The 13,286-nt window shown below is 33.9% G+C and overlaps 1 protein-coding gene across 4 annotated transcripts in view; it reads right to left on the reverse strand.

Moving 5' to 3' along the window:
- Positions 1–13,286, reverse strand: part of CDH19 (cadherin 19) — a 112,600-nt gene that overhangs the window by 32,960 nt on the left and 66,354 nt on the right. For 3 of the 4 annotated variants that reach the window (XR_003572514.1, XM_027895234.1, XM_027895235.1), the window contains exons 2-3: positions 8,319–8,545; positions 4,797–5,091 (exon numbers count right to left, since the gene is read on the reverse strand). Coding sequence is in view for 2 of the 4 variants with exons in the window: in XM_027895234.1 (XP_027751035.1) it covers positions 4,797–5,091; positions 8,319–8,516 (493 nt within the window). In the remaining 2 variants the exon portion in view is untranslated. Of the gene's footprint in view, positions 1–2,407; positions 2,481–4,796; positions 5,092–8,318; positions 8,546–13,286 lie in introns of those variants that run through there. The other variant, XM_027895237.1, reaches the window with a different exon arrangement.

Below are 13,286 nucleotides of genomic sequence, written 5' to 3' on the forward strand. Positions count from 1 at the left end.
TCTCAGGTGGAGAGCACAATAAACTGTTAATAATTTTCGTGAAGTTTTGGACCTATATGTCCTTCAAAACGTACCTACAATATTGAATATCTGATGTTTATGTGAGCTTTAGATGTGTGTATAGATGTATAAGTATAAATACAGATCCTGTTGCTCTAGAGAAATGTTAAACATAAAATTACAGATGCATATTTAGTCAGGGCACATATATGCTTCAGAAATTACAGAATTCCGTGATAAGACTGAAGGGTTAATGAAATCTTTAGCTACACAACTGTTAACTTTGTATCAGCTGTGATCTATGGAAATTACTGTCAGTATTACGGAACCCTCATCCTCTAAGACAATTTAGCATAACTAGAATGCAATTGCTTTGAAAAAGAAATGGAGTGCCAGTTAGGAAGGGATCAAGAACTATGAGTAATCCAGTGAGTACGGTCTGTCATGAATGCTATTTTCTACTAAATAAACCCAGCTACCTATTTCTAAACTAAGTTTAGAAATGGAGTTATTTGCAGCACCATAATTAGTAAATCAGCAATAAAATCCAACGTATTAGGACTACAAAGTTATTATTATAGCATTTGTGCATCTCACACATTTAAAGGTAGATTTAATTTTTACACAGTTTCTAATCATCACATAGAAATCTTGAATCTAAACCAACATTTCCTGCTTCTCTAAGAACCAAGCACATTTGTCTGCTTGCCTGTTGACTCTTCTAGTGTATGGCAGAAGGCAGAAGCATGGAATTTGTACAGTTCGGCTCAGTGAGATGCAACTAGTAGATGTAATAGAAAGGCAAACAGGCAAGAGGAAGCTGACCTGGAGGGAAAAAATAACATCTCCTACACTCTCAGGAGGAAGGACATTTCTAAAATGGAGTGACAGGAGGCCACGCAAAGAGCAGGCTATAGTTTCTCCCACTTTTTTTAGAAAAAAAGGTTTTGTGATCACTATATGAACCTCTGCATTAACTATAGACTATACAGTAAGCAGAAGAAAAATATTATGCGATGGAACCTATATTTTTTTATACATTTAACAATCAGGAAAAAAAAAACAACCACCAAAACCAACAAATCAACCAAAAAAGAAACCAAACAACCCCCCTCCAACAAAATAAACAAAGAAAAACAAAACCCAGAAAAACCCCACAAACAAAGAAACAACCAGAAATCAACACAAATCAGGAATTGAATGGAATAATGTTTACCATTTTTATCTGAGAAACAGATATTGCAATGTTAATATTCTGTACTCAAAAACTCTCAAAAGACATTATTTATAAGTACATGGTTGTGAGAAAATACAGATACAAATCATATCTTAAAACAACCAATTAACATATAAATATGCACACAAAACCTCCCCCCACCCAGGAAACCCCAAAACCCTAGCTTCTAACATTGTAAGCATGACATGACGTAATTCACAATTGAACTTTTTGATCAGCTTTATTTAATGCAAACTATTTTTTATCTCTTCAGGCTTGAGTTTGCCCTTCTTGGGCAAAACATGGTAGTGCAATTTATCTGTCTGCTGTAGTCCATTAGGTACGCTATGGGGTCCTCATATGGCAAATAGTTATTCATTTTTCTAACTAGAGCTTGAAATCTATAAGGACATTAAGTACTGATAGATTATTGTATCTGACTCCTAGCCATTCCATCAGATATACTGCATTTGTACAAGTTTAACAGCTATATGGAAGACACTTTAGGTAAAATTGCACCAAGTGCCTGAGGGAAAAGCACAGACCTGTATTCTCAGAAGAGAGTCCATTTGCTGACATGCATTTCATTTACTGTGACACTTCCTTTTAAAACCCTAATAAAATTTAGTACTGAAGATAGAAGAGAGTTAATAAAGAATTGAATTATATTTTAATTTGCTGGCACATTAGTATATATATTGATATTTGCAACTAACTGCAGGCAAAATTATCCATGTCAATTTTCTGATTTTGCTGTGGTTCTCTGAGGCAAGTGACCAGTTCTGAATTATTCTCTCCTCTCTTTATTAGTTCCACACAAAATTTTTACTAGCAATGACCTGCTTTCCCAAATATTGACCACACTTTCTGAGTGTTTTTTGTGAGGAAAGTACTAGGAGATCTAGCATCAGTAAGCTGAGCCAGTGCTAGAGAACTCTGAAACAGAGCAAAGGGAAAGGCTCTCTGCTGCACTGTATCACTTAAAATAATTCTATTCTTCATCCCTTATTATGCAAGAGTATGTTCTAGTTTATTGGGAGAAAAGCACAGGTATATTGAACTGTTATGGTATCAGTGCTGTAAATTTTAGTTGGTTACTCTTTTTGTCTGCTAGGAGGTTATAAATTTCCTTGTAAGGTTGGTTTAGGATACACGTTGAAATAGGTTTTACTTCAGTAGTGCAGTCTCTACCTTTTGAGAAGCAGGGTAAGTGAGCCTAGAGAAGTACTCATGTTGTGTGGCTCAGCTGTTTCATGTGTTGGAGCTGACCACTATCAAGGTATAAACTCCACTTACATTGTATATTCCAGACATACATATTTGTATTCTAGTAGCATCTATAAGAAAGAAACAGGTGAAAGAATGATCTCTGGAATAGCTATGGTGTTAGTGCTATAGAGGTCAGGCACAGAAGACGCAATGTAGAAAATATTTCAAGATCCAGGATGACCTAGATTCACATATCATACGCTGGATGGTTGTGTATCTGTGAGTGTACTATTTCAGGCAATGTGTGTCTGAGAGAGGAGGCACTCAGGGATCTTCATTTTCCACTCATTCTGAAAAATGGAAGATGGCATTACTTTTGATTTTTTAACTTTTTTTTCTCATGTATTTCTACATTTCACTAGAATATTTTTTATTTATAATTTCACAGGAATATCAGAAAGTATATCTGCAGCTTAATTAATCTTATTCTGAAGTGATATAGTATTTTAGGAATTTAAATATATAATGATGACACATGAGAGTGGATAAAGACAGCTGAGCCTTTCAATTTTAGGTTATCTGTTTATAGCAAACTCAAGGTAGTATAGAGTAAAACTTCTCATTTATCAGTTGCTTATTAATGGTTTCAGGTGAGAAACAGAGGCATATGATAAAAGGTTCCTACTGTTGTTTTACCCTTGAGTACTGCCCTACCTGAATATTTTTCTTTTTTTTTTCCCCATATAGCCATCATCAAAACAGAAAGACAAAATAGAAAAAAATTGTCAGTTGTTCATACAGTTATGTGAAGAGTTACAAGTCTCTGTGAGTATAAATGAAACCGTACTAAATCACCAGCTATTTAAATAAAAACATTTTATAAGAGACTATGTGCCTTATAAGCAATGCTTTCCCACAGGGGAAAAAAAAAAAAAAGGGAGTCATCAAAGTCCTACAATTATGCAATGCCAGATAATTCTCGACAATGAACTATACCCATTTTTACTGTGAGCGCACAAAAAAATAGAAATAAAAAGGTTCTTTGCAAGACACCTGTCTTCTCATCTCCAAACTTGAGTAAATGAGCAAGACGTAAAGTCTAGAAGAACCCTCTGAACAAGCAACTGATTACGTTAGAAATAGTTATTTGACCAAGATCTCAAATGCAGATGAAGTCTGTCTGGATGGAAAAAAGTGGCAGTGAAGAAAAAATCAGAAGTGATATCCCTGGTAGAAGTTGGTATACGCAGCGTGACTAGCAAGTAAACTAATTAAATGGAGGTCTTTTGTACTACTCGTAGTGATGGTGAGCTGCTGCTTCCTCGCAGAAATTAGGATACTAACCCCATGATTAAACCCCAGGCATGAATATCGTTTTCTTGCAACTGCTATTCTGAATGGTAAAAGAACATAAAGTTTACGATTCGCTGTGAAAGATTCAATGATTCTGCCCTAAAAGTTGAACAGGTAATGCTTAATGATACATAGTTTTTATTATCTTTTATGATCACTGATGCTATTGCATTAATGACCTCATTAATTCATACTGTTTAAAGTAGCACAATAATTTCTGTTTAATATCAATCACAAATAGAAATAATCAAAAGAGGTAGGGGTATGAATTAAAAAGATTATTGGGATTCTTTCTGTAAGAATAAAATAATCTAGTTTTCTTTTGATTTTGAAGATAGCTACTTGGAGATAGCATGTATAACATGCTTGTTTATGTCAGCTGTATTCACACTTTGGGGTTTCTGAAGGCTTTAAATGTATGTGTCCACATATTATGCATTCATATGTGTATGTACACATAGATATATATATACACCTATATTTGTTAGATGTTAGCTTTGCTTTGTATTTGCTGAAATAAGTTTCCAGATACATGACAGATCCTAGTACAGGTCTGTTTGATCATTTGGATGGGAGAAAGAAGCGGTGCAGGGATTAAGTTGTTCCTCTTGACAGGAAAATTACAATTCACGTCCTTAGGAAAATGGAAGATAGTCCTTCATTGAACACAATCTAATCCAAACAAGAAGAAGCTGACTGATAGGAAAGAGGCTTGGTAGTGTAAATAAGTAGGCAACGTATAGAGAGTGAGAGTGGTCATCACATCTCCTTCGCAACTGGCTTCAGTGCTCTACCTATTTTTATTGGTAATGCTGTATTTGTAAACAAGTACAAAATAAATACTCAAAACCAAGGATGTTAAGTAGAGGTATTTATAACCTTTTCCAAATCTGTAAAACAGTTTGCTTTCATCTCACTGAGAAGTTGTCTGTTACTTAAGTTATTAAGATTTTTGTATCCACAGAGCTATCTAGAAAAATATCAGGAAATAAAGATTTTGGTTCACAGCATATCATACCTTCAGGTGACATCTCTGGAACAGTAGCCTCATAAGGCCCATCCAAGAACTGTGGTTCATGGTCATTGACATCTCTAACCTTGATAATGAATTCTGATTCAGGTTCAACAGGAAGATGAGTGCTCTTATTTATTGCTTGTGCTTTTAGACTGTAGAAAGGTTTTTTTTCTCGATCCAGTTTTTGTTTCACATAAATTTTGCCATCGGTTTCATTCATGAAAAAAATGCTTCCTGCTCCCTCTCCAGTCAAAACGTATTTTAGGTTGCCATCCTGCTTGTCTAAATCTGATTTCAGCTGAAAGCATGAAACAGAAAAGTAAGTCACACTTTGAGAGGAATAAATTTTTGAAATATTAATTTGAACATTTGTTTCCATGTTTCAGTGAACCCTGTCACTAATGAGCCTTCTTAGAAACTAATATTTAAAAGATGGTATTGTCACATTTTCAGCCAACCATTTTAATTTTAAAGTATATTAAAGTATTTAATTTTAAAGTATTTATATAATAGACTTATGAATGCATGATAAATCTGAAAAGAGATGCTTCAGCTACTTTGAAACAAAGGGAATTAATGTAAGTACCTACTTTAGTTTGTTGCTTTATCAGCTCCCATACAACTCTACTGAAAACAAGGCAAAGGCCATTAAACATTATCTAGAGTTTTTATTATTGCAAATGACAAGTGTACTTTGTAAGTTTTATGTATTTTTTTTCTGTACTCAGCAATACTAAGTGCAAATGTGAGCAATAGTGATGTTCCATTTCTGTTGAAATATTAAGGAGGTGAAAAGCCATTCTGTAGTGTAAGCCTATATTATTTGTTCTGAAATAAATTGATAGACATTTTCCATTTCCTTCCAGGATGATCTATATCCTCTGTTGTCTTGCTAAGTTGAACTTTATGATGATGATTCCTTTGATGAAGCTGAGTCTTGGAGACAATTGTGGTCCAGCTACATTTGTTCATACCCGGTTAATGTTAGCAATATGTAATACAACCTTTTTATTAGCAATAACTTCATTTCTTAACATGTTAAGCATGTTGAATTTTATGGGACCAGCAATTTCTATCATAACATGAATTCTCTATTTTTCTCTATTTATTTTGGTTATAGAAAAAAAGATGTCGAATTCTCTAAGAGCCTGGACAATAATTGAAAAATCCAAAGTTAAAAAAAAAAGAAAATTATTTAACCTGCTTCTCTTATGGAGCAACAAGTTCAAAATGCAAATAATATGCCTAACCACTGACTTCAATTACATCACTGTTTTATTTCATGCTTATTGACCCTACAGGTTAGTGTAGGATATGAGGACACAGAATAGGAAAGAAGTAACTAGAGGGTGTAAAGGACCTGTTTCACTACTGGATCTACTCAAATGTTTTGTAATAACTTCAGAAGTTGCAAAAATAATTTTAACTTTTCTTTGGAACAATGTCTATGCCTTTTGAAGATTTTCCTAAAGTGTAATTGTCTGCATGCATCAAATGGGTACTTTATTCAGAATGGGATGGGGACACTGCTCTGGGATATGAGGAACAGTTTTGAATTCCTGCTCTGAGTTCTCTCAAAGTATTTAAGACCTAAAATATGCAGAGTTAATTACCGTTGACAGTACAAAAGAGAACTTCCAAGTCTAGGGAGCTAAAAACCATTAAAAATATGAACAACTTAAAGTCAAATATTTTCAACATAAGTAGTTGTGTGAAAAACACGGTCTAGTCAAACTCATTTTAACACCATTGAAATTGGCAACTGGCTAAAGGACAATTCTGTGTTATCCCCAAAACTTGGTTTCCTTGTAATGAACTGCAGGGCACAGGAGAGGTGATGTATGTCTAGATCTTTAAGCTAACATGGGGTTTGGATGTGACCACAGAGTGCACAGAACCCTTATTTTTCTTGAAACTGCCTTGAACTGGCTGCTTAGACAGTTTAAGTGACTTCACTCAGGATCTTTTATCCACATTCATGACCTTGAACATGTAAAATGAGAATCTCTTGCATATGACATTTGCTGAGAAAGCATACTAAAGGTTCTCAGTTTACTTGGTTTGTTTAGGCTAAACACAACAGAATATATGGTCTTCTCATTGTAACTGAGAACTGAGAACAAGAATTTTTGTACTTGCTCTCAAATATCTGTCATTGTTTTTCTTAAGTTTGATAATGGAAAAGGAGTCAGGAGTCTATGTTAAATAAAATTTGAAGATTTAGCTCTGACTGTGAAAGGAATTTTATGTGGAATAGCAACTTAAAAGCAGACTCTCTACCTGTGTATTTGTATCGACGCAGTTTTCTTCAGGGCCTTAATTACTAAAAATTCATGTGTTGATCACAGACTACCACTTAATTTCCTGAAAGCAGAGTATATTGTGCTCAATAAAAATTGTCTAACTAGACCATGGTAACACTGCAACAAATTAATGATAATCTTCAATAAAATTCCCAGTTTACCTGTGAGAAATAGAAAGTTGAGATCGTGAAAACACATGAAATTTATGAAGTTTCTTTGCAGGAAACTGTTTTTGACGTACTGTAAGAGTAATAATGTTTAAAAAAAATATACAGCATGTCTGAACTTGTTATTTCAGAAGTGAGACATCACACTTCCATAGCAGTTACTTCGAAGGGGCTGGAAAAAAGTAATTAATGAATTTTGAACACTTCACCCTTTGGGCTCAATTAAATTTTAGTGCTAGTTAATTAGCAGTTAAACTTTTTCTAGTTCATTCATCTAGAAAGAACCTTAAAGAAAGGAAAACTAGATCTCAAGATTACAGTTATTTTTATCACACAAAAATAAATAATAATAATAAGAAATATAATAATGATAAGCAGAGAGAGTAGAAAGGGGCAGATAAAGCCTCATTAAGGCAATTATCTTAAAATACATTTTTAAAGGAGGGTAAAAAATAATTGCTCATTGTGCTAAACCTACATTAATCTAATGAACCATGCAGATTCCTGTAGTTTCTCAGTGGTAAAAGGATTTAGTATTAATCTGCTTCATTAAAAATTAATGACGGGTAAATCAGCTGCTACTTAGTGTAATAGAAAATCATGCTAAATAGTGTTTGTAAACTGCACTACACTCAGTATGGCTGCTCTGATGCAAAGCCAAAAATAGCACAAGCAAATTGCCAGATGTTGATAAATGAGTCCTTAACTTTCATTCAGAAAAGAAAGGAACTTTTCAGCTTTATACCTTCATCTGATGTGTATGGAACTAGTTTTAGTAACAGATTGAAAGTGAAATTTCCTTGACAGTAACCTACGTGGAGAAGGTCCTTGGTACTACCATGACCTTGAACTCTTGGAGTTCTCTGACCCTCAGTAAGGTCACAGGAAAGGAGAGGTGTAACAATGCCTAATTACAGCTTCCTGATCTCCTGTTTCTACCTTTCTTACTGTTTCCAGGTCACTGGAGATGTTTGGTCTTCCAAGTCAAGGCAGAAGCTGTTAATCAGCATGCTAAAGCTAACCTTGTACTGTCCTTGAATCATTACTTATCATACCTGTCCAATATAAATAGGACTGAGTGAAATCTGTTCCTCAGTTGCAAAAAGTGGCTCCCACAACCAGTCACGTTTCACTCTTCGGACTGCCATGAAAGACAGATCTGTGTTTTGAGCACTGTGGTTCTGCATGCTGAGGGAGTAAGGCCAAAGTTGAACCAGCATCACCATGAGAGGTAGCAGTGCAGAGAAATTCATACTGAAAGCTTCTTTCAATCAATTTTAATCTGTGGAAGAGGAAAAAATAATTAAAAAAAAAAATTGACAGCGTCACTTTTGTCTTTCCGCTTTTATATATTGATTCTGTGCTAATTTAAGAGCTGATTTGCAGTGTTAAAACCTCCTCCTCTCCCTAAAAAGAAAGAGTGGAAACAAAGTCTGTTTCTGTTTAAAATAGATATTCTTTCAGAGTCTCTGGCATGAAAGTCAAGTACTCAACTGTCCTTTATGAATATCCTATGCAGGGAGTTTCTATGTAAAAAAAAAAAAAAAGGAAAATCATACTTCAATTAATTCATCTTTCAAATTAGGCTGGGTAATTGTATTGTGTAGCCCAGGAATAATCTGATTGGAATAATTGTATGTTTCTGGTTAGGCAGGGCTCATTTTGAGCTGCAGTCACAGAACTGCCTGAAGGGTGAACATCTAGCCTCAGCGGACCTGATTTCTGGCAGCTGAAACAAAGTGGTGCAGATATTTGTTTAACCTCTTCTTAACCACTTTCCCAGTGGTTAACAAAATCCCTGCAAAAATGCTGAAAGTGGTAGAGCATCATGAAGAAGCAGAAAAAATCTACACCTTTCTCCTTCCTGGCCGATAGAAATTGTCTTAACTGATTTTACCACCTCTGACATTATTGTCTGCAATTAAACAGTCAAAAGGCAAATGCATCTTAAAAGATATAGGTTTCTGCAGCTAGTTTCATAGGCACAAAACACATGTTCAGAAAATAAAGTCTTTTCACAAATTATGAGCTGTTAATGACTTTTCAGTGATTTTTGGCAGAGTAAAGGAACCTCTGAATTTTAAGTATAATACAGTGCTCCATTAAGAATAGCCATCTTCCATGAGGAAAAAAGGAAAATTTTGAAAATACACACATTTCAAGTCTTAAAACCCTATTTGGCAATGCCATTATCTGTTCTTTTCAAGGTTTTAGCCTTAAAGAATAATATTTTCTATGCAGGAGCAGTTTGGTTTATGAATTTGTCAGTTTTTACAGCACACTGGAAAGAAATATTTGGATGTATTTTTCTTAGGCCTGAAAAATCCAGAAGTCTAATTGTCTAGAATAAAATATAAAAACATTTATTTTAAGTTAATGATTAAAGTAATAATGTTATAAATGCCCATCCTTATCCAAAGGGAAACACCATAATTGCTTACAAAGACAGATAACACAGAAAACTATTTATTATCTTCCAACAATTTTGTATGATGTAGGACAACAGTTTGTTAAAATGTATATATATATATATATATATATATATGTAGAGAGAGAGAAAAAAAAAGATAAGGAAATTCTAATAGTAAAGTCATGTAGATGTTTAAGTGTACCTTCCAATTTATTGATGTTTTCTGGGTTTGGACTTTAAAGCTGTAACAGTGCAAAACAAGACTTAAATAGAAGGAATGTGACTTCGGTACTCTCTAGTTTCGATTTCCAGTGGAAAACATCTTATTTTCCTATAGCTGAAAGAATAATATTAGTGACATGGAAAGCAAGGCCAACAAAGCTCAACTTGGCTCTTAAATAAAGCTTGAGTGAGGCTTAAAAGGCCTAAAGACCTTGGAGAGGCTCTATGCAATGAGTGTACTTAACGCTAAGCAGTAATCTGTACAGAAACTAACCTTGAAAATGAACATTCATTTTATTGCAGCACATACCAAAAGACAGACAACTCAAACAATGAAAGCTGAACAGTCAAAGAGACCTTTCTGAGGAATCGTACAAAAATATACTTTCAACATTCAATATGAAGAGACAGGTGTTCAGTCTGGGCCATAGAAAATACTCCTGCCTACCCTTTTGCTGTTGTTTTTGGTGCTTCTTGTGACATTGTCCACATTGTTCAACCAGGTATTTCAGGTTTGTGGGGCAGTATTTCACGCAGAGTTAATGTCAAACAATCATTATCAAATTCATCTGAAGACACCATGTATACACAGTAACATAGTGAGAGTACAGAATATGGCTACACAGATATATTGCTGGCCACCCTTTTGCAATGTGCTCAGCAGTTAGATATGAACAGTATAAAGAATAAAATTAGTATTTTGGTCTATTTTGGTGTCTCCTTTTTAACAATTTATATTAATAGTCCGTGTTACATGAATTCAAGCATTACATCTCAGACAAACTGGGAACAAATAAACATTTTTAGATTTTGACATGTTGCACACTGTTACGGTATAAAAAGATTTTGACTTGAAAATACAGACACTAGGCAAATTTCTGTAAAAGACATAAAGCTATGTAATGGAACTGAGAGCTATGTTTATCTCTGCTATATCAGACATACTCAATTTGCCTTTACTTTCAGGACCTTTCAAAACATGTTTGCTTCCAACATCTCCCTACTTATTTGGCGTTGAGATTCTGCCTCCAGCCTCCGGTCAGCACATGTTCCCATTCTTTATAAATGCAGTTGTTCCCTTGTGAAGTAATCATCTTCTTTCTGTTCCACTGACTGTAGCTAACTCTTAAAAGTGGCTCTCATAAAATATACGGAAATTAATTTTTATTCCCTCCTCTATTTCTAGTCTTTCCTTAAAAATCTAAATTTCAATGTTACACACTTAAAGTTAAAAGTAAAAAAAAAAAAAAAAAATGCTCACAGTGTTTAAGATGATTCTGTACTGAGACTACTGCCAATCACTATGACTAGTACTGTCTCATTATTCCCTTGTTCTCCCCTGTCTTTCCCTATCCATCAGTTGTCTCTTGTTTTACACTCATTCAGTAAGGACTTTGTAAACAAAATGACCTTTTACACTGTTTCAAGTATAATATTCAGAAGAAGGGATGATTTGGAAAAGCCCTGAGATTTTGGTTGCTATGCACAAATAGATTTTTTAGTAGAATAATCTGTAATTGGAAAATAAAAAGAAAATACATTTTCAGAGATGAACAAATGATTTGTCAATAATGATTTCCCAAGGGAAAGAGAGAAATGGGAACCACTCTTCTATTCCTAGTCTTCAGGAAGTATGTCTCCACTCCACACATGCAATGGATTACAATAATAAAGGCTGATGCTTAGAATAGAGTAATGAGAATATCAGTTTCATTTGTTATGACTTTTAAAGCAGCATCTTCCTTTTATATCCAATTGAAAATAATGAGTTTCCTGTAGACTTATGATTTACCTTCTTGACACGAAGTTGAAACATCCTTTGTTGGGTTTGTTCTGGAATTATCACCAACTGACGTCTTTTCTCCATTTGAAATAATACCTGTTACTGCCTAACATTTCAAGAAAAGCAGTAGTGAGAGTAAGAGGTCTAAAAAGGATACAGGGAAGATAAATATTTGTTGATAGAGAAAATAAAAGGCTAAAGGTGAAGACAAACAACAACTTACTAAAGCACTAAAAATACCCCAAACAACAAATTACAGTGAAGATGATGAAAATTCTGTTTCAATTCTGTTAGCTGGAGGAAAACAAACTTAAGTTTGGAAAACCAAACTTAATTTTGTACCAACCCTCCCATAATTTGATATAAGGATAGCCTTTTAATTAGGAGGTAGCAAAACAGTGAAATATGGTAACATTGGATGTGGTAGATATTCCTTAACTTGACACCATTAGGACCATCTTGTATATGTACTTGATCTTATTTATATCTGAATTTTGAAACAGTGACTCCTGATAAAAACAAATCTCTCTGTCCTTAAACTACTCAGCAGTACCAAAAATGCCAGACTGGAAGACATTCCTTTTGTGGAATTTGGTGTTGTCTTTGCTTGTTTTAATAACATCAAGCAAACAACAAGCGGAACAATTTGTGTAAACGAATCTAATTCATTAATATGCAGCTTCTGAAACATTTCTTATCTCAAGAAGAGCCCTAAGATGTTTCAGTTACATGTTCTGTTTCAAGCATCCATGTTATTATAATTGTAGTTAAATTTGTCTCCCTTGTATGTTGCATCTTTAATTTTTTTTTTCTTAATAGGATAAAGAAGAAAGGATATTAGTAACTAACCCCTACAGATTACTGATAGTTCTAGTGTATTGTAGTGCTACTGCTCTATTTTCTTTCCAGAAAACACTATATATAGACTAATTTTTTTTGATGAGTTCAGGTTTTGCACAACATGGTAAACACCTAGGTTATATTACTTCTGGAATTCTCAAATAATAATATATAATAATATATATATCAATTAATGCAGTTAATACATATGTTTTGGAGGGGGTTTGTTTGTTTATGTTTGTTTTATAATCTGTACAGAACAATGATAAAATCTTCCAGAGTGTGCAAAGTAATGGGCCTAATCTTATTCTTGCTGCTTCTTACTGTTGCTGAATTTCACATAGATTAGTGTAATAATTTTTACAGGTGTGGTGTGTTAAAACTCTGCATTATCTTTTTCATTGATTTTGTCTGTGATTTGAGTTTTTGCAATCAGTGCCAATTTTTTTTTAAAGTAAGTTTTTCATTCTTCATGTATTTTAAGTATTTTATTTGGAGACACTACAAAAAAGCATACTAAACTCCTAAGGAACAAATATGACATATCTAGCTCCAGCTGGAAGCCACTATTATGACTGTAATATTTGACCAACTTGATAAAAAGCAACAATTAGAAGAAAGGACAAAAATTAATAAGAATTTATTTTTTTACGTGAACTTAATTTTTACTAAATGTAATCACAATTGCTATATGTCATACATAAGTATTGTGTAATCAACTGATTGATTAAGTGATTTTTGTGAATAGATAAAATTGATTTTATTGTG

Source organism: Empidonax traillii, unplaced genomic scaffold, assembly GCF_003031625.1.
Source record: "Empidonax traillii isolate 1590-97213 ecotype Southwest subspecies unplaced genomic scaffold, ASM303162v1 scaffold453:size478658, whole genome shotgun sequence".
Classification (NCBI taxonomy): domain Eukaryota; kingdom Metazoa; phylum Chordata; class Aves; order Passeriformes; family Tyrannidae; genus Empidonax; species Empidonax traillii.